This window comes from Balearica regulorum, chromosome 2 (assembly GCF_011004875.1).
Source record: "Balearica regulorum gibbericeps isolate bBalReg1 chromosome 2, bBalReg1.pri, whole genome shotgun sequence".
In the NCBI taxonomy this organism is placed as follows: domain Eukaryota; kingdom Metazoa; phylum Chordata; class Aves; order Gruiformes; family Gruidae; genus Balearica; species Balearica regulorum.
Window position 1 is genome coordinate 115,819,259 of NC_046185.1, and position 27,918 is coordinate 115,847,176.

General features: G+C 41.4%; 1 protein-coding gene across 2 annotated transcripts; it reads right to left on the reverse strand.

The window, feature by feature from the left end:
* Positions 1-854: 854 nt before the first annotated feature.
* Positions 855-26,499, reverse strand: MATCAP2 (microtubule associated tyrosine carboxypeptidase 2). Of its 2 annotated transcripts, XM_075745457.1 has the most exons (7): positions 26,261-26,499; positions 20,161-20,843; positions 9,932-10,075; positions 7,991-8,123; positions 6,461-6,766; positions 5,841-5,938; positions 855-1,452 (listed from the first exon to the last, which is right to left on the reverse strand). In XM_075745457.1, the coding sequence occupies exons 1-7, from the start codon at positions 26,283-26,285 to the stop codon at positions 1,291-1,293; spliced, it is 1,551 nt and encodes a 516-aa protein (XP_075601572.1). In that variant the 5' UTR covers positions 26,286-26,499; the 3' UTR covers positions 855-1,290. The 2 variants fall into 2 exon arrangements, with proteins under 2 accessions (XP_075601572.1, XP_075601574.1); XM_075745459.1 differs by lacking the exons at positions 20,161-20,843; positions 26,261-26,499 and adding an exon at positions 10,959-11,074 and having other exon boundaries at positions 1,180-1,452.
* Between the last annotated feature and the right edge of the window lie 1,419 nt (positions 26,500-27,918).

A 27,918-nucleotide genomic window follows, 5' to 3' on the forward strand; every position in this document is an offset into this window, starting at 1 on the left:
CCTTTATCACAATACTTATAGGTGCAAAACACGATTCACCTCGATATTTCCCTAATAGTCTGGAATCAGAAAACCTAGTTTATGTAGTAAGTCCTCCTGTGTCATCTAAGCTATTTCTCATGTGACTAGCCATTGCTGACAGTAAGGTGCTTTCTCTTCTTGGTTCTGGATATAGCACCGGCAGTTAAAACAGAGGTAAGGTTGCTTCAGAGTGGTGCAGCACTTCTGTTGGAACACAGGAATAGGGCACTTGTGAGACTTCTTTTCCTCCCATTTACATCTTGTTTCTTCAACGAGCTCTGCAAGCTCAAGCTTGCTGTAGCATGGAGGTGCTGCTCAAAAAGTGACTTGACCTTCTGTAGGCTCAGGTGACCCAGAGAAGTGAGTGATGCCTGCTGTGCTGAATCACGTCCCCACGTTCCTGAATTTATTTGAAACATGCCAAGTGATGAAATCACAGTTCTGCCCGATCCTTCTTCCAAAACACTGCCATGTTGAACTTCCTAGACATGCTATGCTTGCCCTCCAAGGAGGGAGACCCTTTCCAGAATTCAGCTTCCTGAAACGTGTACTACACAGATAAAGATGTGGAACAGTGTAACTTTTTGAGGGGATAAAGGGAATAACTTTGCTACCTGCTTACAGTCATTAAAATTGCAATACCTATCTTTTTTTTTCTTTTTTTTTTTAAATGCTAAGTCTCCCAGTAAAAAAACCCAAACTTTTTATAGCATTACAGAGCTTTGATCGTATGGCACAAAGACCTGCTTCTGTGCACTGTGTTTTTTAGACTTTCTTTTTTTTTTTTCATTGCAATGATGACCAAATGGGAAAGAGTTACACAGACAGTGAAGTAGCATAATCTACAGCAGTTCTATTGCTATGAACTATGAAAGCTATGAGCAAAGACAGGGCAAACACAAGTGAACTAAGGGGGAATTTCTCCTCTTTTTCCTTTCTTCCACCTCTAAACCTGGATGGGAAAAGGCAGTATCTTACAAAAGACAGTGTCAAGCATTATACTCAGCACATAAAACAGAGTACATGATTGGACAGATCACTGCAAAGAAATTCCTACGCCAGATTTTAAAAAATGCACAAACCCTTAAGAAAATAACCGTTACACAATCACAATGCAAATGGAACATAAAGGGACTTTTTCTTAATTCCACATATTCTGGCCACCGTTCCCTCCCTCCCCACCCCTCAGAAGTCCATTTTTGCAAGCTCTGGGAAGTCCAGTTCCACGTCCTCAGTTGCACAGAGTAAGTGAATGGTGGGCTGATATTCTTAATTTATGAGATCCTGGAGCTCCTCATCAGTCAGCTCATTGACTTCCATGATCTTTTCCAAGTGCTCCATATACCGGGCATGGTCTTGCAAAAAATGCGGTACCCTCATGTTCTCAATCACAGCTAATCCTTTCAGGCGATCCACGTCCTCATACGAGATCTGTAAGGAAGGACACGAGTTAATTTAGTGCTATAGTCCTGTTACTTCTCTGCTGTGGGTCTAAATTCTCTCTTGTAGACGAGAAAAGATTTCAGAGCAGGTGGATTTAAAAGCTTGTGAGAATCCTTTGAAAACATGAGTAACTGTGTGCCTCTGTGGAAGATGCAAAAAAAAAAAAGTAATTTTAGCAAATGCCTCCATATTTCCTGATTCTGCTTTTGATTCAATCAGTGAACAGGTTCACAGGAACCTGAATGAGAATGACCTACAGCAGATGCAGGAGTAGAGAGGGAAAGGATGGAGCACACATGAGTCTTGGAGTCTCTTCTCAAAGAAGTGGAAAGATTGACAGGAGAATAGAAAAAAACACTGTGCCAAAGACTGAGGAACAAGAAAGGGAGTGCAGGACAGGCATGGCACAGGAAGAAGGCATGGTGCCAGCTGACCTGAACTTTGATGTTTTCATTTTAACTAGCAAATGTGCTTCTGCAAAGCTAAATTAAAATGCACCTCTAGTAACTAACTACAGCATGGGCAACCCTTAAGCATGCCAGGTTGGTTTTTTTTCCCATTCAATAGATGTGACGCTCTCAAACTTTTTCCAGCTACTACAGGGCCAACTACTTTTTTCCTAATGAAAGCTGAGATTTTTCTCCATAGTCTTGATTCCACGAGCTAGGACTTCAAGTCTTGAGCTCACAATAGCTCATGGTGCTGTCAATGATGGTCCAGAAAGGGTGAATGCTTTGGCTGTGCAACAGCTACACCAGCTGCCCTGCAAGCACGGAACGGGACTCCTTGGGCAGCTATCCAGTGTGATGAAATTTATGTGGTTGCCGCTTTGTCTACAAGCTGTGCGTTCTGGGCACCCTACAGACAGAAGCATATGTACTGGCAAAACCCACAAGCCTGGCTGTGCTTACTAACTGGCACATCCTACTTCCTCACAGCAGGCTTGTGCCAGGTGGCTTGAGAGTAAAGCCTGCTCCTTCTGACCTTTTTACCCCATGTTTCTTCTAAGGAGCTGAGCACCGCGCAGTCAGGGTTCCCTGGAACCAGCCAGCCCTCTTAGCAGGGGATGGTTTCTATTCAGAAAAGATTAAAGTGAGCAGGAATGATTCAGCTATGTGTAAGGGGCATGGAAGGGCTCTCTGGAAAGCTAGGATGGTGCAACGCAGATTGCTAAACCTGACCCACAGAGGCAGTCGGAGATAGGTGTGTATCTCGCTGATGATAATGGGAATAAAGTCGGCAAAGAGAATGAATTTGCATCTGAGTATGCACGTGCGCTTTTCTAGCTGCAATGGCAAAATGAACGTACACCCATGCCCAGGCTTACTCGAGTCACTAAGATACTGCTGTTTGAAGATGGTGTGGCACTACACCTGATTAACATATTTAGAAGTAGATACAGAGGAGTATACAAAATCTCCATCTCCTCTCAGTCTGGAGACACAGCACCAAATGAGATTAAATACTGACCTTCCCTCCTGTCCCAACCTGAAATTCTACCTCTTTTCCTCCCAAATGAAAGAAAAAGGACCTTTTCCCCCTCATATTTATGTTCAGGGGTTTCTGTTACTGCTGGAACCAAGAAACAAGTATCTGTGATCCAAGGTATGGTTTGAATGGGATGTATTTCCCCAGTCTTTGCAACTGCTAAAAAACCGATAAAAGTTGACATCCTGAGGAGATCAAAAACATAATCTCATCCTATTGTGGCGACAGGTTGTCTTCCTTATCACCTGTAATTAAAATCATTGTATTAGGTAAAAAAGCCTGAGACTAAACCAGGCTTATTTAGGCTCTTTCTAATGCCTTCACATTCTTGGGAAACACAACAGTAGGTGACATTTTGCTGCTTTTGCTTTTTAAAACTCTGGTAGTTATGCTATACTGAAGTGCACCCAGTATCTGCATTCTATTTCTCTTTTTAATATTACTTGCATGCAATTACTACATGAAAGTTTTGCAGTGCTTCCCATATATAATTCTTTCCTGCAAAGTTTTAAAACTGATCCCTCTAAAAAGCATCTTTTCTCAGGCTTCAAGCTCTTTCCTTAGTCACTTCTAGGTATGCCGAACAGCTTGCGTGTGTTCTGTTTCCGTGCACCGCTCTCTTCTACACTGTAAGTAATGTCAGAAGCATCAGGAAGGCACGGCTGCCTCCATCAGCCAGTTCTCCAGCGCTCAGATGAGAACAGAGACACAGAAACTTCAGCATGGCTCTGTCTTAAATACATTCACATGAGAAAGCAGTGCTTGGATTTTACAACTACCTACTAGAGCACAGAAGCAATTTGTTGTCAGCAGTATAGTTGACTGCTTTCGTTTCCTATTATGTCCATACCTTTATTGTATTGGCAATGAAAATATGCCCAAGATAGGCATGCTGAGAAAGATGAGCTCACTTGTTGCAACACAACACTGAGAATCTTCAAAAGGCAATGAAATTTTTCCCACTAAATGCTGGGCTTCCCTATGTTTAAATCCTGTGCTTTTTCTTCTAACCTGGAAGACACATCAGCGTGAGCTTAATACTCCCCTTGGAACAACCTGATCCTCCTATGCCACCCTAAACAAACAAACAAATCACCCTTTAGAGTGGTGATAAACTTGTAATAACCACAAGCCAGATGTCAATGCAAGTTTCGTATTTCTCTACACTCACAGAAATTGTTTTTCCTGAGAGTATGTGGAGATATTGGAGCAGGGCCCAGTGAAGGGCCACTAAGACTACTAAGGGACCAGAGCATCTCGCTGAGAAAGGCTGAGAGAGCTGCGACTGTTCGGTCTGGAGAAGAGAAGGCTCAGGGGGATCTTACCAGTGTGTATAAACACCTGATGGGAAGGAATGAGGAATGACAAGGGAGTCAGGCTCTCCTCAGCAGTGCCCGCTGGCAGGGCAAGAGGCAATGGGCACCAGTTAAAATGCACAAAATTCCGTCCGAATGCAAAACATTTTTGTACGGTGAGGGTGGTAAAACACTGGCGCAGGCTGCCCAGAGAGGTTGTGTAGCCTCCATCAGTGGAGACATTCAAAGCCCAACTGGACGTGGTCCTGGACAGCCTCCTCTAGCTGACCCTGCTTAAGCATGGGGGTTGTACTAGATGATCTCGAGAGGTCCCTGCAGACCTCAGCTGATCTGTGATGCTGAGAGCAAGCACTGCTCTTATATGCAAATTTCCAGTTTGCAGAAGATGTGTGCAGCAGAAACATTCAGAGTAGACACTAAAATCCCTTATTTTAGAAGTTGTAAAGTCAAGCACTTATAAATGCTGCTAGAACTAAATTGCTTGTAGACCCTCAATGTGGATGCCTTGTGGATTATAGTGGAATCTGTAATTATATGAGGAATGACTTATTACGTTTTCGAAGTCACTTGACAATCCTGCAGACTCCCTGAAGACAGAAAAGGATAAAGCAGCACAGGAACAGTATGTGTTCAATAGTTTAGCAGGCAGAAGCTGTGTGGAGTTAAGCAGGCTTAAAGCAAAAGGAAGTTTCAAAGAATAAAGTTGTAGAGACTTATTTGACAGTGCCATTTTACTTTCAGAGCTTCCTACCTTGGTTGCATTACCTAAATAGCTCTGCTCACCAGTATGGATGTTTCTGACATTAGAGGCAAAACTTCTTAAATGTGGACCAAAACCCTCTATCATAATATGCCACTTCCCTTTATCACCCGCTGATTGCCAAGTAGGCAGAAATGTTGTTGGTATACCAGCTCTAAATGCAAGCATAACAACCTCAGTTTGCATCCTGGTTTATGTGAATATGGACCCAGCTTTATGAACTGTGGAAACTTAGCGATCCAAGGATTTGGTTCAGGAAGTGTGACAAAGTTTCTGCACTTCTTAGTATGATTTTGAGAACAAACAAGCAATGACAGTTAGATGGACATAAATACGTTCTGTGAACGTATGTATTCTGGGGAAAAAAAACAGCCTGATTTTTGGAAAACATCAGTAAGAGAAATTTGAGATGAAAAACTCTTTGTGGTGGAAGTGGATGCATTAGCATCAAATAGTAGATTTTGTCTTCTGCTAGGACCACCACCGGACCACCACCTTATCTAGCACCTGTCCTGCTTGCCCAAGGCAGTCTGTTGTACTGCAAGTCAGGTAGTATCCTGTGAAAGGAGGGAAGGAAAGTCTGAGAAATATGACCATAAAATCTTAATCTGATAAGCAAGGAATGAGGACAAGCTGGTACAAACTTTTAGGACCTCAAAATATTTGTAACTTGCACTGTGTAACACAAGGTGCTGTACAGAACGGAGATTTCTAGATCAAAGTAAACCAGAACACAGTGACTTACAGCTCTTTACAGGCAGGCTTGCTGAAATGACAAAACTGTACTCTTTGGTAGAAATGAGTCCACTCACCTTTCCAAGGGCTGTCAGAAGGTGGAAATCAATGGACTCCCTGTATCTCAGGATTCGGAGGATGCCATCCAAGTACACCTGATCCTTATTGAAACAACCTAAAAGAAATCAAGATACATTGTACTCTCTCAGGGTTGGTTCCGGGCATATTCTCACAAGCCATTAAGAGCAGAACAATTTTATTTTTATAAACTAGATATTTATATCCCAGGCTTTGAAAACCTTCTCAAAAACTAACCAGAAGGTTAACCTCACTAGGCAGAGAAAGAAATCAAACATAGAAGATGGTGTCTGTGAATATGCACAGCAACATTACATCTCTTGTAATAAAGAAGAAAGGAGGTCAAACTGTGAGTATGAACTTCTTCATGGTTTTGCAATTTATGTTCCCACTTCCAACAAAAAAAATCCATTACTGATTCAGTTTAAAAGTTGCACAGTTGTGCATTTTCAGCCTTGTTTTCAATAGCAGAAATCCTGCTGCCTCATTTCAGAAAGTGTGGAGTCCCATTTCTCCCTTTTGCAAAGGTTTTACTGCGTGACATGCTGAAGGAGCGCTGTGCACGTTCTGAAAAACCTCCCTGAAGCACAAAAATAGAGAAGACAAATAGGGAACCCACCTGGTTGTGATGTGTCAGTCCACCCTCTCTTGGCTCGTACGCAGTAATCCCACCTAGTATTGGGATCCTTGACAAATTTCCCCACATCCTGGAAAAGCTGACTGAAGGACATTTGGCTGGCCTGATACACCGTGTAGTAGAGCAGGGCAGCTCTCCAAAGAAAAGGGTCTTTGCGGAACAGGACACTGTGAATGCTCGCTAGCCCCTCTTCTGTAGGGTTGATTGGTTTTAACCCATGTTTTCTACGGCCATTCCAGTTGCACCAAGGCTGGCTGTTGTTGTTAAAACCCCGAAAATAATGAGTTCCTGAAAAGAAAGGAATATGGGATTTAGAACAGTAGCATCTAATGATTAGAAAAAAATTATAAAATATGGAAGGAGATGCCCATTTCAGAACTCTGAACTGGTAGGACTGGGCACTGGGAAAAGTGCCAACTTTAGCCTTGTCTACAACAGAGAATTTTGTCAGAGGTAGATACACGGTGCAATTATTCACGTGCTGACAGCAAGTGGGACTCCTGAAAATGCCTAAGGAATACAAATGTCAGCAGGACTTGAGTTCCCAAATCCATGACAAGGAATTTTCAAAAGTGTCTTTCATGCTGAATGCCTCTAGCATAGGCTCGGCATCATAGCGAACAGAATGAAGGAGGATCAAAGGAAGGAGGCAGAAATGTTGCCTCTTGAAGTTAATCAAACAGGCCTGCTGCAGCCTTGGAAGAGGCTATGGTCCCTCACAATGTGAGTGACAGTGGCTCAAGGCAATCACAGGGCTTATTCTTCAGTTGAAATTCAGGCACTAGCCAAGTTAATCAAGTTTTGATGTACTTAACTAAAACAGATTCACTGAAAAATTTGTAGAAATTTTCCACCAGGCTGGGACAACCTTGTGTAATGCAAAATCAAGGCAATCCTTCACTGATTTAGGGGGCGGTGGGTAAAGTCTTCATACCTAAAGTATGCCTACATTTGCAAGCAGTGCAGCATAACAGAAGCAGATTTGTAAAGTAAAATGGCTGGTGCGGAGGTTGAACGGTCACACTAATTTTGTTTCCCCTTTTATTACTTCAGACTAGCTCTAAGTTGCTCTCATGAGCAAAATGTCCCTGAGCAGTGACAGCACAGAAAGTATGCCCTGGAGCATAGCCTCTGGGCTAGCATCATCTGAAAGGATTACACTTTGTCTGCTCCAAGATTCCTCTGGCATGTGAGTATCAGTGCAGTAAGTGGGACTAGCTGGTAGACTTGCTTCAAAAGCTCGCTCCTGATCTGACCAAAAATGATAATGTACGTGATCTCCAGGAATCCTCAAGCGGATTATCTTCCTTCTACTGCGTGGTGCACTGCTAAATAGGTTTCTCCATCCCAGACAGGTTTCTCCTTCCCTTTACCACACCTTCAGCATATGTTCTTTAGACAGGGACATTCCCTCCTTCTGTGCACGTACAGTGCCTGGCCCATCATTGCAAAATAAGTAAGAAAGCATGCAAGTACTCCCCTTTGCCTGAAGAACTGATGTCATGCTCGTACCAATTTCATGTCTCAGCATCCCTTCCAGCCAGTGCTCTCGCGCAGTGGAGATATTGATAGTGAGAGTGGGGCGGCCATTCACCACTGTCATTGAGGCTCGAGAAAGCAGGTCCTCCGTGAGATGGACCACAATCTGAAGATGAGAGAGTTCAGGTAGCAAAGAGCTCTCTTATCGCTCTTATTCCTGCTTTTTCCCTTAGCTCTTCCAGTATTGACTAGGTGTGTGTATATATATATATATACACTTAACTATCTGAAACTTTTTTAGTTGCAATTCTAAAGCCACATGAATGAGGGGGGGAAGCACTGTGTACTTTGTTTCCTGATACATGATGCAGACTTGAAATATTATTAAAATACTGGTATTGTTTTGCTTTGTTTGATACAGGAATGTAGTTTCTGTTTTCCTGTTTTCTCTTGGAAAACTGGTAATCAAAACAAAAACTGGCAGAGAAGGAAATTAATGCATATTGATATATTTTGTTATTTGAGTTTAAAAAGACTTATTAAACAAGTGACTGGGAGGGAGAAGGGAAGCTCTTTGTTACAGATTAAGCACCTTTCCCTCTTCATGAAATGTCTAAAGAAACTCCCCACAGTACTGCTCAGAAGAGTACAAGGGAGACTATGTACAAGAGACATTCTTTTTTTTACTATCAAAGTTAACAAAAAAGGACCCAGGGATCAAAGGCATTAACATGACTGTACCATGAAACTCCTATTTAAGATGCAGGAAAGATAGGTAAATCCTAAAGCATTTAAAGCATGGCCACCACTTAGCTTTATTAACACCTCTTCAATTGGACAGTATTTTCATAGTATTTTAAACCATACTAAGCATGATGTATTAACTGTATTTTTGCAGAAAAAGTAGAATATTTCATTAAGAAGGACATGGGATGTTCAATGAGGCTGTAGGATCCTGCTTCTGTGAAGACAAAGACAAAAATGATTGCAAAGGAAGATAAAAGCACAGTAAAACCAAAAATCTGATTTTTTCCTGCTTGCTCTAAATTGTAGTTTTAAAACCTCACTCTTAGAAACACAGGTAAAGTCTGGTATCGGTGTCAAATTATAGTCTCCCAAAAAGGTGTGATGAGTTTACCAGTTTCTCCTAATAATATTATGTTTAATAATTAAACCTAGTTTCTGGGAAACTAATTTTTGTCTATTGATCTCCCATTCCAGACTCTTCTCGCTCACCGCCAGTGATCCCAGCCAAGTCTCGGACTGTGTCAGCTGGTGTTTTCATTTGGAATAATTCTTTATAATAATAATTCTCTTTTTATACATTCAATTTCACCTGCCTCTTCCAAGCAATTCAGTGTAACTCAGTGAAAGTGGACTTCTAAAATCCTGAATATGGGAAATACGTTTTTTGCACAGGACTCTAAAAAATTTGATGGTTAAAGTCAGGAAAAACCAGCACTCAAACCAACCCAACAAGCCAACCTCTTTCAGACATTTTTATTCATTTATGTCACTTTCATTTGTGGTCCTGCTTATAAATCAGTCTCTTGGGCTGCTGCTTATTTTTCTTGGCTTTTTCTTAACTCTCTTTCCTTTAGTGTAAATAATTTGAATCAAGAGAACGGATGGCAGAACTGATGAATAAATGGAAATGTGCTAGTCTCCAAGTAGCTGAAAAAAGGAGGGAAGGAAGGGTGTCGTTCTGGGGTACTCCCAAATGAGCTGAATTTAAGAATGAGCATATGTGAATCAGGAAACAGACTCAAAGAGATGGCTGAAGCATTCACGAGGAATTTGCATCATTTCAATTGTTCAAAAATTAGAACAGGCACAGCCACGAGAAAAATATGATGTAAGGAATATTCTTGTAAATATGGAGGAAAGGCCTCCCAAATGGTGTCCTGGGGCAATCCACGTGTAATTTCTAAGATCGACATAAATGTTTCTTCCCTGATCCAGTGTATCACTTACCTCACCGAGACAGCCTTCTTTCACCATGTATTTCCTGACGTGATTCCAGATGCGACTTTTGGTCAGCAAGCTGCCTCCAGTGGCCTGTTCAAATTTTTCATAGCTTCCGTATTTCTGCAGTGTCCGCTCCATAATGTTAATGGACTATAAAACATGAAAGCATAGCAACAGTAAGACCCTGTAGTCATTAGATACAGGCTGACATACTCTGTAATCAATTTATATCATCATCAGACATATGTTAATGCCAAAGTACTGAAAAAAGATTCTGATCAACTCAGTTTGGATCCACATACATCAGCATGACACAGATGATTATCAGTCTAGTGAAGTATCATCCATTTACTCTTTAATTTTGGGAATGTTGTACAACTGCCTTGTAAATCAGACACAACAGTTCACAAGGACATTTGCAGTTTAAGTTGTCAGCATGTTTCTTTTCATGGTTCTCCAAAGAATTTTACAAAAATCAACTATCACTGTAATCTTGCTAACTTGCACCTGGAGTATTGTGTCCAGCTCTGGGGACCCCAACATAAGAAGGACATGGACCTGTTGGATCAAGTCCAGAGGAGGGCCACAAAGATGATCAGAGCTGGGGTTGTTCAGCCTGGAGAAGAGAAGGCTCCGGGGAGACCTTATAGCAGCCTTCCAGTACCTGAAGGGGCCTACAGGAAAGATGGTGAGGGACTGTTTATCAGGGAGTGTAGTGACAGGACAAGGGGTCATGGGTTTAAGCTGAAGGAGGGTCGATTTAGATTAAATATGAGGAAAAAATTCTTCACTGTGAGGGCGGTGAGGCACTGGAACAGGTTGCCCAGAGAGGTTGTGGAGGCCCCATCCCTGGAAGTGTTCAAGGCCGGGTTGGATGGGGCTTTGGGCAACCTGGTCCAGTGGAGGGTGTCCCTGCCCATGGCAGGGGGGTTGGAACTAGTTGATCTTTAATGTCCCTTCCAACCCAAACCATTGTATGATTCTATGCATTCTGAAAGTCCTGTAGCTCTTTGATAAGAGAAATATCAATTACCTGAATACCTGCACTGAATGTTTGGTATTTCTCTGTCTGCCTCTAATACTTGTTATTAAATTTGAAGGGCCTCCTGGTCAGATCTGTATTTCTTTTTCAAGAATGAAGAAAGCAGCATAATTTACTACCTAAGTACAGAGGGGAAAAAAAAAAAAGAGGTTAGCTTATAGAAGGCTGTTGTTTTGGGGGGTTATGCAATCTGGAAGCCAAGAATCTGCCTTCACTGTTGTGATCTCTATTCCTGCTGCACCTGAGTCTTCATGGTAAGGTTTTATTTACATGGGAGAAGAGGGCATATACTGCAAAGCATTAATAGCAAATCAGAAAATGATGCATAAACAGAAATCTGTTGCAAACATCACCCCTTGGTTATTCTGAGAGCTGTATCACTGTCTCTTCAGGGACAGCCCAGCAGCACTGCAATACGGTCCTCAAGCAACTTCTCCAAAAAGCCAGCACGCGCAGCCTCAGGAGAACGACTCTGGTAGAAACCGGCTCACCATAAACCCACCCAGTGTTGTTACACGAACCCTATCTCCTCTCACTGCCTCCCGTGTGGCCAAAACTCCCTAGCCACCACGCTAACTCCAGCAGTAGTTTCAGCCTGGACAGGGACTTGGACCGGACCCACTGGGGGCCTGGTGACGTGTGGCTGGTTCCCAGGATCTGGCCCCTTGGGGCAGCTGTGCCCCAGCACTCGCTGAAGCTAGCACGAGTGAGAAGCTGACGTTAGAAGAAAGGCACCAACGAGGAACACATCTTTTCAAGTTTCCTTTTTAAGATCAGGCGCCAAGATGTCTGAAGACAGGTATCGTAAAGAAGAGGAATGCGGTGCCACCCCCCAAGCCACCGCAAACAATTTGGCTTAGCCTCTCCCTGTTACAGCACCGCAATGAGCGCGCACGGCAACACAGCTCCATCTCGTGTGTTATGCAGCCTTCCTTGGCACCCAAACGGGGAACTCCCAGGAGGACCAACAGGGACCTTACAAACCTTTGGCTCGGTTGTTTGCAGAGAAAATAAATCCTACTGCTCCTAAAGACACGAGGCGATGGGACTGCTGCTGTGAAAACTGTGACGTCCTTCTGCAGCTTAAAAACAAATCATGTTTTTTCGAGATGAATGCATCAAAAACTGAGGATGCACCCTCATCTAGTGCAAACTGGGTAGCTCCAGCATCATTTCGTCTACCCACTACTGTACGTATTTAACAGAGGTTCAGTGCTGTTATTTTTACAGTTAGTCCCATTAACCTAGTGCACAGAAATATGAGTAAGGACAACTACATATCTCTACTGGAGACCTATGAGGCAAATGGGATTTTAGTTCCCAGTAACTTCCCCATATATTAGGTCTTGCACAAATGCATAGGTGTGTCAGGGCCTAAAAGATTAGAAAAAGAGAATAGAAGTCTTTCTATGTCGGTAAATAATTTTTTTTCTTGTGAACAGTCGAGTCGTAACATTGCTTGTCATTTAAAAATTACCTCAGATAAATGAAGCAAGGTTAGTGTCTAAGTACTAAAAGAAGGAATATATGAATCCTTCATGCAAGGCCTAATGTTTCTGGAGGATAATGACAATTGGTTCTAGCAAAAATTAGGATCAAGGGCTAGATGTAAAGAACAAATCAGAGCAAAATCTAGTTCTTGCATATTTTCCCAAAGGATTTTTTCCTTTTTTATTAAATTATACATGAATTCTTAACTTCTTAAAACATTGGCTGTTTTATAAGTTTTTCAGTGTCTGCAAATTCTGAGGCACTTCCCCGCCTTACACAAAATCCTTGGTTAAAGAAGCAACCCAAAAATTCCTGACCCTGCCCCAGGAAGTTTATTCTCAGCCTGCAGCCTGAGTAATTTATGATAACCATTCTTCAGTTGCCTTTGCAAAGTGCCAGATCCCTAAGGTACTTATGTTACCTACTAGTTGTTCGGTGTATCTGGTTTCTCTGAACAATTAATTAACTTTCTTTGCTCACTCTGAAGGAAGTTGTCTCTGAATTAATCTTCTGGCATGAAATGTGTCTTCACAACTTGTTGGTATTAAATTTCGATTAAGTCTATTAGATTAACACACTAAGTACCCACTTAAATTCTTGGATGCTTAAGTTCCTTTGAATGTGCATCAGTGATTTCCATTCCTAAAGAGACTTGCTGCCCAGCAGCACCACATTTTGTCTCCTGAACCTCATCTTTTTCTCCTCATCTCTTCCCATGGCCAGTTCTATCTCTCAGTAATAAATTCTGGAAAAAAATCATTATAATTAATAGCATTTTATAAAAATCACAGTGAGATGAAAAATTAAGATACAACAGGTCTTGCCAGAGAACCACAATCCCAGGAGCAGCTATGCCAAGCGGTGTCCCCCAAACTCTCACTTTCTGAGATAGGTCTGTCTATGTTCAAATGTATGGTTGTACAGAATGGCAATTCCCCTCAAAAGTTTTCAATAATGTGACTTAAAACACGGTAGATTCTGTGGGCTTTACATTCTCTGAAAGATATTTACTGCAGGAACTGATGCAGGGATGGATGTTATTTTCAAAAGCCACCAGGATTTGGTCCTTTCCTTTTTAAGGGTTTTTAAGGCATCTTTCAAAAAGTATCCAGCATTCAGGCTACATCTCTCTACTAGTAAATCAAACAAGACTAGGATATTGGCTCAGGTGTTGGAAGGGATCCATCCATTGAGTTGAATGGTTGGTAGGCCCCCAGGCACGGTGTTGCCTTAGGTGAACCAGCATTCCTCTCCCAGGCAACACTTGGCCATAGCCAAAGGATCATGTGGCTGTTGGGTTCCCAACGGAAGTGGGAACAAGGCCACTACATTTTGATGCATATCCTGCCTCTCAGCAAACCAAACATCAGGTCCAGTTCAGTTTTGTACAAACAATGAAATGTTTGATAATGTGATGGCAAAGCTTTCAGATGGAGAAGAACAGGCGAGGGAGAGTCACAGGCTGAAGGAAGCCAACAAAGGTAGCAAAAGATAAGAAGTAGGCTTGAAGAATGCCAAAGATACTTTACATACATTTCAAAAAGTGTAGGACAAATCTAGAGTGCTGATCAAAGTCGAGTAGGGTGGATGAGAGCAGATTTGATGAAGCAGAAGACTGCCAAAACCATTTGAGAGCAAGGGAGCAGTTTCTTCTCACATGAAATCTCATAAAAATAAGGGTGTTTGAGAAGGGTATGTAAACTTTATTATCTAGTTCTCTTGTTTTGACACTGTTTATAAAGATGTTACTACTATGAGATGCAGCTTTACATAGGTAGGTTTGGTGGTGTTATCCCAGAGGACTCTCCTACCTTAGTCAGAGTGCAGGTATTTTCTAAAACCACCTCATCACAACAAACAGTGAGAAAACGAGCACTGAACGTGCATTAAACTTCCTGCTTGGCCGTCTGTAACAGCAAACTCCCTGGAGCGGAGACCTATGCGTGCCAAGGGAAGCAGCATGAGTTTGGCAGTCAGGAGGCTCAAGTTCTAGCTCCTCTTGCCTGCTTGAAGGCCCCCTCCTGAATTCCTGGGCTGTTTAAGGCTTTTACTAAAATGTGAGACACTTGAATCAACAGCACAATATGAATAGCAGGTTCTCGGAGATACCTCCCCCTGAAGAAGCACAGACCCACTCTGGCCTCTCCCACCTCATCATGGTGCATGGTTGCAGCTCCAAGGGAAAGGGTGGGATAGTGAAAGGTGCCGCCTCTACTTCATGTGCCACCCTGAGTAACCTATATCCTGGCTGTTCAGACACCTCCAAATAGATGTTGCAAGTTTGAACCCATGCATATTGGGAAAGTCGTTCAGCATAAGCCTCCTCATTGCTGAACACATATTCTCTTGGTTAGGAAATTACTAAGACAAGCGCTCACCCCTGTCACCTCCTCCCTTGACCCTGTCTCAAGCAAAACAGAATGAGTCCTGATAATTCTTTCCAAGCGAAGAGGTGTGACTCTGCAAGTCACACACACACATTGCCACCAGTGTACAAATCTCTGGGGAGTGGCAGATGGGCCCCGTCCCCAGTGATGCTACTAGGTTTGACACCTCTTGCCACAACCACCACAGCTGGTGGTGTCTCCTGAGGGAAAAAGATTTGGGATTTGTCTGGATCCCAGGCACTGCGTGTGACATGGAGCCCCTCCCTCACTTGGGGTTCTGCACCTGGCTCTGATGTGAGATGACTCAAAGTCAGGCGTTGCAAGAACTTGCTGGGAAAGGGCAAAATCCAGACCAGCATGCCAGCTCTTGCCTATTCCAGTGTCCAACTCTGAGCTTATTTTCCAGCCTCTGGGCCAGCAGAAGGCAAGGTACTGATATTGCCACAGTTCCTAAGGCAAAACTGTAAGCTCTTCAGCAACAGGTAAAACAATGGAAGGAAAGAAGATCTACGTGGCTGCACCAGGTTACTGGTTAGAAGTAGTAATTCCTATTCATTATTATCTAAAAGGCCCAGTTTAATCCCTCTTGTCGCTACCAAAGAGCGCCAAAAGAAGCAGCGGTTCCACAACAAGTCCCCCTGCACAGCAAACCCTGCTGATGCTCAAGAAAGTAATGACACAGAAGCACTAACAAGAGCAAGACAAGGCTCTGTTTAATTGACAGGTTTAGGTTTTGGTGGTGGTGGCTTTTTTAAACAAATTATTTACTGCCAAGTAGGTCTCAGAATCCCATGTCACCCATGTGCAGCAACACAGCTTAGTTACTTGAGCATTATTTTAGATACATGTACTGATAAGACACGCTCATGAATTGTTTGAGGGCAACCAAGTTAGAAAATGGGCTCAGCGACCTAGGAGTCAGCCCCCAGCATTCAGTCAGCTCATCCTATGTTCAGAAACAGCTCTGCTACAAAAGGGTTGCAGTTTCTGTTGAGATTTGTGAGACAGACATGGCTTGCAGGCACCATGGCTCTCCTCTCTATGTAGCTTATCTGCTGAGGGGAAAAGCTTCCCAGCTGCATCCTTAGGTAATGCCAAGTGGTACCAGATGGAACTTGTTAGTCTAATCAACAGTCATAAAATGGTGGCTGCCCTCCTTTCTGAGTCAAGTAGAAAGAAGGGAGAGAGGTAAGAGCAAATTTTTGAGGCTAGTCTGCAGAGGCTGTAGTATTTTGAGTTTTATTCAATGTTTACAGTGGATTTTCTTTTGCATGCTTGCTCTCAGTATGATAAAGAGCATGTTTAAGTAATGTAGAGCTGGTAGAAATATTTTTAATGAAAAACTTTTCAAACGGTTTGTAAGGAATGAAAAATTAATTTGGTTTTTAACTTGTTTTTTTTTTTCCTATGAGACTGTGACCTGAAATAAACCTATGTTCCTACTGAGGTATCACCAGAAGTGATATAGAGTCTCTTCCAATGGAAGAGAGAAGTTTGTGTAGGACCTTGAGAACTTATGCTGCTTTGAAGGTCTGATATGTTTTGTGTTCTATGTTAACACACTTTATCTATACATCTTAGTTTAGGAGGGAATTTGTTATTGGTGGAGAATGAGGTGTTTTACAATTAAGTGCTCTTCACAGCCAGTGACATGTTATTGAATCTTCAACATGCTTAAGCTGTGACATCACCTGGACATTGCAAAGGATTATTCAGTGTTGAATGTCATGTTGTTTAGCCTTCCAGCTCCACCTAACTATTTTTCCAACATCTGATAAACTTGCTAATTGTAGACTACTTGTATTACTTACTTAAAAGGTATGTAATGCAAACGCTTCCAAAGTGGCATGATTGATTTATTTATTAACTCAAAACTGCTATATTTTTATGAGCACAAGGGAAACGGATGTACAACTCTTTAACAGGTGGCGTTACTCATTCAACAAAATGACTTTTTTTAAAAAAAAAGTATATAAAAATAGATTTCCTGTCTTCATGTACAATTCAAAGAAATAGGTCTTAACACACAGGCTACTTGAACTTGCAACCTCCACGCTGATTTTGGTTCAGCAAATTGCAACTGTTAAGTCATCTGCTCTGCAAACACAGGGGACAATTACTTCTAGATAAGTATTGCCACCTCTAGCATCTGTGCAAAAACAACAAACACGCACTTTAAGCGTTAAGAAAGCTTAACAATGAAGGACAAGTAGTTTGAGCCAGAAGGAGTGCTAATAAGAAAACTTTCATAGCACTTTGAACACACAGTTGCTGTACTGACCTTGAAGCACAGCAAGAAGAAAATTAATTTCTGTAATATTAGATTTGTCAATCAATATGAAAAGCTGCAAGTCTGCATACTATTTTTGATTCTCAAGTTCTCTTCCCTAAAAGCACATATTGTGTGATGCATGAAATAACCTTATTATGAAGAAAGCAAGATAAAGTAGAAAGAAACAGAGTGAGAGGAAACAAAATGAGGAGACATTAAAAATATTATTTTCAAATTTATTAATAATTTTAAAATGTTTACTCTATGTCTGTGAAAAGTCAATCGATACAAGTGTTCAGCTGTGCCTAAGGCTTAAAATCTTTAACCTGACTGGACGCCTGGGGGTGAAGTGGGTCCTCACAAGCCTGTGTATTCCCCATTGCAGTGTTGCTGTGTGAATGGTTTGCAAATCCATAGTGTTCTTTGCCTTCAAAAAAAAAAAAAAAAAGGGCAGGGTGCGATTTTTCTTTCAGATATGTTGCAGTAATGCTATATTAACCAATTCCACAGACATGCACAAAAGTAGAAAGGGCAATAAGAAAACACAGTCTGTTTAATGTCCTAGCAGGCTATGCACAGCTGTGGGTAAAAATATTTTTTAAATTATTAAAAATCCTCTAATATTCTGAAATGTTGGGTTTTGAGCTCATTTCATTTGAAGTATCCTAAAAGCTCCCTATAAAATTAGAGAGTTCTGTCAGTAAAAAGCTGGTTTTACAGAGACATTAGTCATAGAAGACCAAGAAAGTGTAAGTTGCTGTAAGCACCTTCTATAGAACAAAACAGAAATCATTCCATTTCTGTTCACAGAAAGCAAAGCTTCCTAAAATAAGTACAGCAGCAAATGAAACCCAAAAATGTTTCAAAAGACAAAACTGAATTTATCCTTGTTGCAGGAAAAAGGATGACTACACGCTGTTGTGTTTTTACTGCCAGCCCCGACTCTTGACACTGTGAGTACTTTTTTTGCAACTGAAGTCACCTTTCCTGAACTTAATGCTTCCTATAAGATACCTATGTGTTTCTTCTGACAAGTAAAATCTGCATTGGAAAAAAAAAATAGCACTGAGGAAAAGTAAATGCTCATATAATACTTTCTGATTAAAACTTTGATTAATGCTGCTTTTTCTGGATAGCAGATTTGCATGAAATGAAATGCAAATTTGTGTGGAGATGAAAATTTCTAAAGCTAGTTGTAGTCAAAAAAAGAGAGAGTGCCACCTGCTGGGCTTGAAGCTGGGTGAAAGCTGGTTTTGGCTGTTTATATGAAGTTCAGTTCAAGATATTGTTCAGTATTTTTAGGAGCTGAACTTGGAAGAGATGCTTTTCTTGCTCAGAAATTCTGTAACAAACTAAATCTTATGAAACAATCTACATCCTTCTTGGTAAGTTTCAGAAATATCATACTTCATTGAATATTAAATCCTTCAATATTTTTTATTAAGTTGTGATAAAGCCTTTATTTTCCCATGCTTTGTGTGTAAAGGGAAAAAGGTAGAGTTACAAATTGGAATAATATTGAGAAATAAATCATTATTAAAATATTCATTATTTAGGTGTGGGGTTTTTTATCACAAGAAGAGTAAATCAATGACAGGCCTGCTCCATAGAATCAGCATGCATAAAATAATTTTTAAGGCTCTGCTACCTCATACTAAAAGGGATAATTTGTATTAAATTCAGTCGTCAAATTAGTTATTGATGATTTGCTGTAATCTGTGATTAATGTTGCTAATATTGCTACAAAAATCAAAGGAAAACTTGTTGAAAAGCTCTAGTCAAGAGGTAGTTTTATTTGGTGTCAGTGTGATTTAGCTGGTTGTTTAGAAGTATGGAAGCCGATTTCAAGAACAGAACAGCTGTTACCTGTTCTCATAAAGAAAAAAGTCTTAATGAAATCCCAGGTACTGAGGTTTTAAAATATTAAGATATTTTTAATGTGAAAATGCAGATCAAGCCTTACAAGACAATGACTTAATGGGTAATAAAACCTATGTGTGTTCTTGATTTGAAGAAGAAAAAAAAAAAGTCAGACTCTTCTCAAGTCAAGGGTCAGTTATTAGAATCCATGGTACTTTAATTCATGTATCCTTTTCATCAGAAATTTTGAGGAGTTTTAAGTGAAATATTCATATCAGAAGTGAAACTCATGGAATGGCAGGATCTCTTCCCAAGTCAAGTGTCACTTGAAATATGAGATTCTCTATTTAGAAAAGCTTGTCAGACTTAAATAAGATATTTCTAAACCATTTTAAAATAGCCAAAGTGGGAAGAGGACTTGTTCTGTTATTATATAGATAAGCACTGGGTTTTGTCGCTTAGGTCAAAGTTGAAAGCAAAGGTTTTGTTGTTCTTGGTTTTTTGGTTTGTTGAGTTTTTTGGTAACTCAAAGACAGGTAGGAAGCCAAGGTAGTTAGAATGGGAATATCTGTAGGTATGTCACCAGTGTGACTGCATTTTATGAAGAAAAAGGGAAAAAAAGAAAAAGAGCGGGGTGTCTTTTTAAATTTTACCTTTCTCTGGAATGGAATTTGTCTGCTGCTTGATTGAGCCTAATGTATATGTAAATATCCTTTCAAAGTTGATTAAAACAAGGAACATCAACATATTCTTATCCAATTACAACCTCAAATAATTGCTATCCCCTCCCATTCCTTGTGTCACCAAGAGGATTGGCAGGATTTCTATGCTGCTTTTTTCCCTCTGCTTATTAAAACCTATTTAGGCACTGTATTCTTCCTGTATTGGACTATGCTTCATTGCCTAAAAAGCTTTCTTGCCTTAAATTTTGTTTCATGTAAACCCATTTATAAGGAACTGTGCCTTTATCCTATAGAATCCTGTAAATATTAGGAAGCCTTTCATTTTTTTAAATCAAAAAGACTTTCAGTTCTACTGTTTTGTTCTCATCTTTGATGCATGTTTCAAACAGTAGGGGAGGATGGTAAGGAGAAACAACTTGCTACAAACAAAGCCAAATACCACCTTAATAGGTGTAGGAAAAAATCATCAGTGGAAAAGGGGGAAAGAAAAGTAACTATACCTGCTTAAGAAATCGGTCAGATGCATGGCTGTGCTTAGCTAACACGTTTGGCAGAGCAGGGTTTGCATATTCAAATTGAGGATTGTATGTGAAATCTGACTTGAAGAATTTCATCTTCTCTTTCTCCACGTTGGAAGGCTTGATTGCAGTCAGTAAACAGAGTTTTCGGCCCGAGACATCACCTTCTTTTCCATGGCTTTTTGAGGACGGGGATTGCTTTGGCTTTGTGAGATTAAAGTGCCTCTTAGTTCTACTTCTGGGTCGAGATGGCAGTCCTATGCTGCTCCCTGCAACTGAAATACTGTTTGTAAACTTCACGCTGGTAGACACGGGGCCAGTGACGATGATGGGGGGCTGTCTGTTAGTGCAGTACCATCCACCGCTGAGCAAGGGTAGCGGCACTTTGATTTTGCGGTGCTCGTTGCTTCGCGAGGTGGTAGAACACTTCGGAGTTTTTCTGTGTTTCTTGTGGTGAGCAGATGACTGCTTTTGAGCATGGTGTTTTTTCTCCTCTTTGCTCTGCAGAAGGACGTTGTAGCTACTGGTTCCTGTTGTGAAAGTGTCCTTAAGGATCCCAGAAGGTGGGTGCTGGAGGCTGTTTTCATTATTAATGTTCAGCTTATGTTCTTCTGGACGCAGGACTGATTTCTTAGAAAGCTCTGTCTTAGGCCAGTGAAGTTTTTCTGCATTGAGGAGGAAAAAAAAAAAGGGCAAAAAAAAAAAAAAAGCTGAGGACAAATTTGATTGTTTTATACAACAATACTAATTGTAAGGACTCAAAATTGCAACATAAATGAAACATAGAACTTGTCTTAACTGCAATCACATTCAGTTAATCTTGAATTCTAGACATGTGGGGGAATTGTGTGTGTATATCACTTTTCAACAATTAGATTGGGACTTGCAAGATCCAGATAAACAAGTATTTTACGCTTGCACCTCCATGCATGAGTGCACTGTTTGCAGCTAAGAATTAACTTGTTTAAAACATGACTCTGTGCAGGGCTTTATGAATGTTTACTGTTACATTAACAAATTTGTTAGTTTTGAACAAAATTTGATTGATCTTTATCATGCAAGGAAGGTTTTCTGTATGGATAAAGAATAACTTAAAAATAGGAAACAGTATAGGAGTAGATGAGCAGTATTTACAGTGAAGTCCCACAGGGCTCTGTGCTGTGATATAAGCAGTCTGGTGTGGTCTCATTTGCAAAATCCAATTCACACAATTTACTCTCAGAAAGGATGAGAACACTGGAATGGTCTAGCCACTCTGAACAATGTAGAACACCATACGAATAGTAATACAAGTTTAAAAGACTTCAGTTTTACGTATTCCTTCTTAACACTGACAATAAGCCATATTTAAATGAGAAGAGAGAAGAGAGATCAGCTAGTTACAAACACACCCCTAAGAATCCATAAGACAACACTGTCACTTCATCTATTCAAAGCTGTTCTCCAATAACAGCCGGCTTTAAGAAAACACTTGAGAAGAAACATCGTGAACTAAACTGAATGCAAGAAGCAAATAAGGTTCTTTTAGTGAAGGAACTCTCCTTTCTTGCTCTGATCCCTGGCAGAGCCTTCAGGGGAGGCAGGTCCCTGGTGCAGAGCAGCAAAGTCATTGAGGATTAAAGCTGTTTTTAATATTTGTGCTGGTTTGTTACAGAGAAGTGACCTCTCTTCATTGGTTCTCGCCACCCAGCTCATCCTAGCACATTAGGTGAGCCAAAAGCAAGGGCACAAGTAAATCCTGCCACAGAGAAATGCTTCCTACTTCTGCACCTAAAATGAAAGGATTCATGGAACAGGAGATATGGCCGGAGCTTGATTAAAGCCTGCAAAAGGGATTTGAGCTTCAGCCCACAGTTATACATAGCTGAGCTCTAATTACTTTACATACAGTAATTATACTCTGAATGGAACATTAGCAAGAAATCATTAAATGCCTACAAGGGGGAGGAAAAAAAAATCAATAGTAGTTTAATTTCAGCTTTATTTTCACAGTAAAATTAGGTTTTGCTCCCAACATAAGCACCATGACAATGTATTTCACGCTGTTGGACCTCTGTCAGTTCCATGTCAATCTGTGTTCCTCAGTTCTCCTGAAGACACCGTTCTAAAAAGCAGAAAGACAGAAGTCCTCATTACATGAAGATACGATAGGAAATCTGCAGCCTGGGTGTTCCCTCCACTGGAAAGAGAGAGGTAGAAGCGTTAGACTATTCTCTTCCACTAAAGCACGCTTATCTTGTGCAAGCTGATTTATTTCACAGTAAGTTTGTGAATCCCCTTTTTATGCTTGGTGCGTGCAGGAGCGTGCTCCTTGGCGTTCCTGTTCAAATTCTGTCAGATCATTCTTGTCACAGAGGTGACAGCCTGCCTACCTGGCTTATCTTGCTTTGCCATGAGCTGTAGTGCTGAGGAACCACCCTTCCCATCACAAGGAAAACAACATCAAATATGCAGCCAGGATACTGTGCAGTGGGCATTCATTTCTGCGTGTACCTATCCACAAACAACTCCTATAAAATGAGGCATTTTTTGGACAACAGAATAAGATGATAGCTGACACCTTTTTTGGCAAGTATTTAAGACTGACTTCAGGCCTGTACCAAGTATTTCAGTGTGAGAAGCCTTACTTTTAAGAAGGATAAATGAAAAGCAAGGCTTCCAGAATGTCTGAACACAGAAATTTCTGTGCATGTGACTTTGTGTGTAGACAAAATTGAACTTGGAAATTAAATAGCTACTTCTTAAAATTCAGATGAGATATAATAATGTAACATGGCAGTAATGCTTTACCTTCTCTACTAATCAATTCTCAAAAGTCACTAAAAGCAGAGAAGCCTTAAATTGCTACTACACAGGGAATAATTTGAATTAATATCATGGGTGTATCTAAGAAGTGATAAATAGAAAAGAAAAAAACCCAAACCAACAGAATCAGAATTCAAAGAAACAACTCAGTGACCTTAAACACACCCCCCAGCTCTTGTGCCAATTCAATACCAAAAACTCATGACAGTAATTTTTCAGATCTAAGTAGTACAGTTGGCCAGTAATAAATGCATTTATGTGTACATAATTTCTGAACATCACAAATCAGAATTCTCCTGCAAGTGTCACAAATGGTGGTCAAGTGCTGAACACACGCTGGCTGGTTTCACATGCCCGTGGTTGATACCAGAAATAGTTGTCCCCAAATCTGTAGTTACTTTATACGTGCAATCTCGAAGCAAAGTGATTTTTCAGGTGCTAAACCAAGTGTGACCGTCCTTCATTTTCTTCTGACTAAAGAATACTACTATTTGATGCTTATTTGTGCTGGAAACCTAGAATCAACAGATAATCCAGCAGATTTGAAAGACTCTATTAGATAATACTATTGTTTTCATAGAAGTCATTTAACTGTGATTCTAAATTTTTTGATTGGTCCTGTGAACAACATCATTTTACAAAATAAACTAGAAAATAGTATTTGAGATGTCAAAATCATGTTCCAAAACACCAAATTTTCAAGTTCTTTCTCCAGTACATTTGTTTAATCTGTAATAGTTATAATTTTAAACTCACATCTGTAAGTCAGTATTTATTGATAGATATTTGTGGGTGCAGATCTCTCTCTGCACAGCTAGCCTTGCTCTAAAAAAAAAAAAAAAATGTAGAGAGCTCCTGTGGTTTTCGACCAGCTGTCACTCAGGTTATATACACATAATGGACAGTTTCTGAACTGCAGGTATGATTCTTGAGGTGCTTAGTGAAGATGTTCTTGGAGCAGTTTTTCCTGTCCTAGGCCTGTAATGATCTGAGCCACTGCTTTTTGGTTTTCAGTTCAGCATTACCATTTTAGAATACGCTTGAATTTCTTTTTATTCAAAATCAGAAACAAAGAGCTTGACTTGAATTTTCAGATTTACAGAAATGCAAATAATGTAAGTGATCTTTCTACAATAAGAAAATAGTGACAATTGAAACTGGAAGATGAGAAGAAAATATATGGATGTGACAAGATTCCTCCTTTGACACATTCTGCAAACCTACGATTATATCACAAAGAAATGTCATCAATAATCAAGTAATGTGAGTAGATTAACAACTATCTGTAGTTTATGAGCTCGAGGCTGTATGGTTTGTGGGTGCAGAGGGCTGTAGAAAGAATATGCTGCAGCAGGCAATGGAGATTGTTGTATATGAATCTATACTGTTTCACTGCCTCTCAAATACTACAGGCTTATGTTTGTGGTGTAACAGAATCTGACCAGAATCCTGTAGTATATTTCCTCACCACTATAAACACCTTTAAGGTTTACAAACACTCAAGTTTTGAACAGAAAGTGTCAGGCAACTTGAACTAAACAGCATTAGCAGCTTTCTCTATAATAACTGAAAATGATTTTGCTGTAGAATTAGTGAGCTCCTGTAAAAAGACTGATGCTGAGGTATTTTCTATTTTCACAGCAAGTTCATTAAAAACTAGAGCCCATATGGTGTTGGGAACGTTGACATTTAACCTAAGAAATTTTTTTCCCCAAAAATATTCACCTATTTGCTTTCTTCCTGTAACAGCGTATCTGTTACTCAACTTTAATTCTGAGCTCCAAAACCAAGGGCAAGTTTCAGCTATGAGTCAACTTGTTTGTCTGATTCATTAATTGCCAGTGTTTGTAAATAACTCTGAAATATCCACCATTTACAGGATTCACTGGCATGATTTTAGACTGTGCAGTTTGGGTTTTGTCTTTAAAATTGCAATGATATTGAAAAAGGTACTCTTTCTGCCTTAAAAGCATAAACTGACTTGCAAGCAGTTTCTTGCATGCGTGTTTGTACACTGAAATACAACATTATGTAACTGACTCCAAATTCACACTCTTCAAATTAAATTTTATAGCACAGTAATAATCAGTAAAAGTGAAGACTTGGCCCTAATGAAATCAAGGGCCATTTGTTTAATAGACTCAGGATATAATCACAAAACTGTTTTATAGACAGACCTGCACAGGATGAAACTTCCATCTAAGCAGATCTCTAGCTTGTTCTACTGCAGCACAGGTGTGTTCAGGAATATTTGATGGTATATGGACCCCAAAAAACTATCTTCCCTTTTAAGAAATCTTAATCCTGTAAGATTACAGTCCCTGTTGCACATCTCTAGGGATGCTCTGATTCCATCAACTTTATTTCCACTCCCATTACCAGAAGTAACACCCTACTCATATCCATGGCACGGATGGAACGGCATATAAATTACGCAGAGAAAGAGTAGCTGTTAGAAATCTTAATTATGATTCTAACAGTATCGTATGAGGGGACACTAAGACATGTCCACCAGATGTCTTCTAGATAGATTTCCCCATGACAAAATAACATTGGCTTGAAGCAGCTGAAGTGACACATGAAATACAATGCCAAATTTAAACAAGGAAAACACCTGAGTGAAAAATTTGTTTTGCAGGAGCAATGGTATTGCAGGTTTTCCTACATACCACATATACACAGCACTGAAGTTAAAAGTTTTTGATACCACACACAACCATTCCACACTGTGGTTATACAGTCACAGGCTTTTACGTACACATATTATAAAGATTTGTAAAGTTCTCTGAAAATACAGCACAGAGGAGAGCCGAAGAGTGAAAGACACCGATGTCATCAGTAATATTTCCCTCAGCGTTTTTTGTTTGCACCTTCTGTCCCTCGCTCCGCCGAAAGGCGGGCGGGTGTCACCCACCGCCGCACCCCCGCGTCGCTGGAAGGGGACGCGGTCGCAGGCAAAGGTACCCGTGTCCCTCTTCACCGACGGGACTCCTGCTTCGCCCTCTTTCAAGACCGGTAGGTGCGAAGCACCTTTCCCTCGTCCCCAGGCAGCAGGTACGCTCACGGAAACGCCTCGGCGCCTCCACGGGTGATGATTTCCCCCCCGCCAGAGCAACTGTCGGCGCCGGGGGGACCGCGGGGAAAGCGGCCCCACCTTGCCCCTCCTCCCGCCGCCGCAAGCCCCTCGCCAAGCCGGTAACGCCCCAGCCGCCCCGGAGGCGCAGCCAGGGTCCGGCCTCGCCTCAGGGAGCGGCTGGGGCCCGGGGCAGGTACTCACCGGTGACACGGATGGACTCCAGCATGGTGCTCTGCCCCGCTAGCTTCCCCCTGCGCGGCGGGCCCGGCCGGGGCGGGCGGCGGGCTCCTGCCTCCAGGGCGAGGAGGAGCGGGAAGCCCTGAGGGGAGGTGAGGAGGGAGGCAGCGAGCGGCGGCAGGCGTGGTGCCTCACGCCGGCCCGGCCACGGCCGAGTGAGCCCGGCTGGCCCCGGCCCGGCAGGCAGGAGCCGCCCGAGCGGAGCGCCCGCCCGGACCTGCAGACTACAAGTCCCGGCAAGCCCTGCGCCGCCTGAGCGCTGTCGCGGCCAGTGCGGGAGGCGAGGTGCATCCTGGGAGCTGTAGTGCGGGGGACGGGGCGGCCCTGCCGGTGTCCCGGGGTGGCTGCCGGTGGGGCGGGAACCGAGCTGCACCCGAAGACATCGCCGAAAGAGCCCGGTTTATCAGAGCCGCACGGCTTGGCGTGGGGTGCCAGCGACATGGATAGGCTTTCAGCATCATCTTTTGCAGGAGCTTAGGAGGTATAACTTGCGTTAAATCCAGCGACTGCGCTGCAGTACATTGATAATTATCAATTATCATCATTGCCGTAATTGATAATAATTGGTCTGACTGATAATTATCCACCGGCCCTAAGGCAGGCAGAGAAAGGGGTGCGTGGGACAAGGGTGCTTAGCAGGTGTGTAGACAGGGTATGTGCCACCCTGGAAGAGCAGGACAAGGAGCCGTCATCGCTTGCTAAAGAGAATGGGGGAATTGTGTCAAGGCAACAATTTGGAGCAATAACTTATTTTACTAATCGAGGAGGTTGTCATAAATTTATAAGTAATAAATGGAATTTAAAGTAGAAGGTAGACTCTGTATTGCACCCTTCTGTTGCTTTGCTTGTGCAATCTGTTGTGAAACCTTTCATTCCTTGAAATGTAATCTGCACGTTTTAAAATGCCGATTCAACATCATATAGGAACAAGTTATTCTACCGTAGCAATTACAGTTGTGTAACCATTTACTGTAGGTATGCTGTAGGAAGATTTTGTATTCTTCATGCAGACTTAAGGGCATTACTGAATTCGCATTATACAAGAATACATTTTAATGTGTTCACGCATTTACTTTTCTAAATGGTCAACGCTTAACAGAGAAAGCAATTTAATTGAAAGTGACTTAACATACATTAAGTGCTCAACATACATTACGTAAATGTAGTGACATGCTGGGGAGAGGAGAACTGGGAGGTTGTGCGCTGCTTTGGTTGAATAGCTTAAATGTTTGCCACCTTCCCTCCCATCAATAAATTCATACCTGCAGTGCACTGTACACATAGATTCTCTCCATAACATCATCTTACAGGGTATGAGTTCTGGCTGTATCATCACGTAGCAGGGATGGGAAGTCCATAGATCACAGCTTGTTGATGCTTCTGACAAGCCCTTTCTGTGTCCTACCTGGAAAAGTTTTACTGAACTTCATGAATCCTTCTTATAGACACTTGCACATATGCAATCATATGACTGAGTGGACGCTGATCAGATAGTTCTGTCTGCTTTCATATTATTCTTCATAGGCAATAATTAAGAAAAAAAAAGAGTTTAAAACGTATTTTCATTTTATTTACTACTGCCTCACACACAAAGACAGGCATTCTTAAGAGCAGCCATGAAA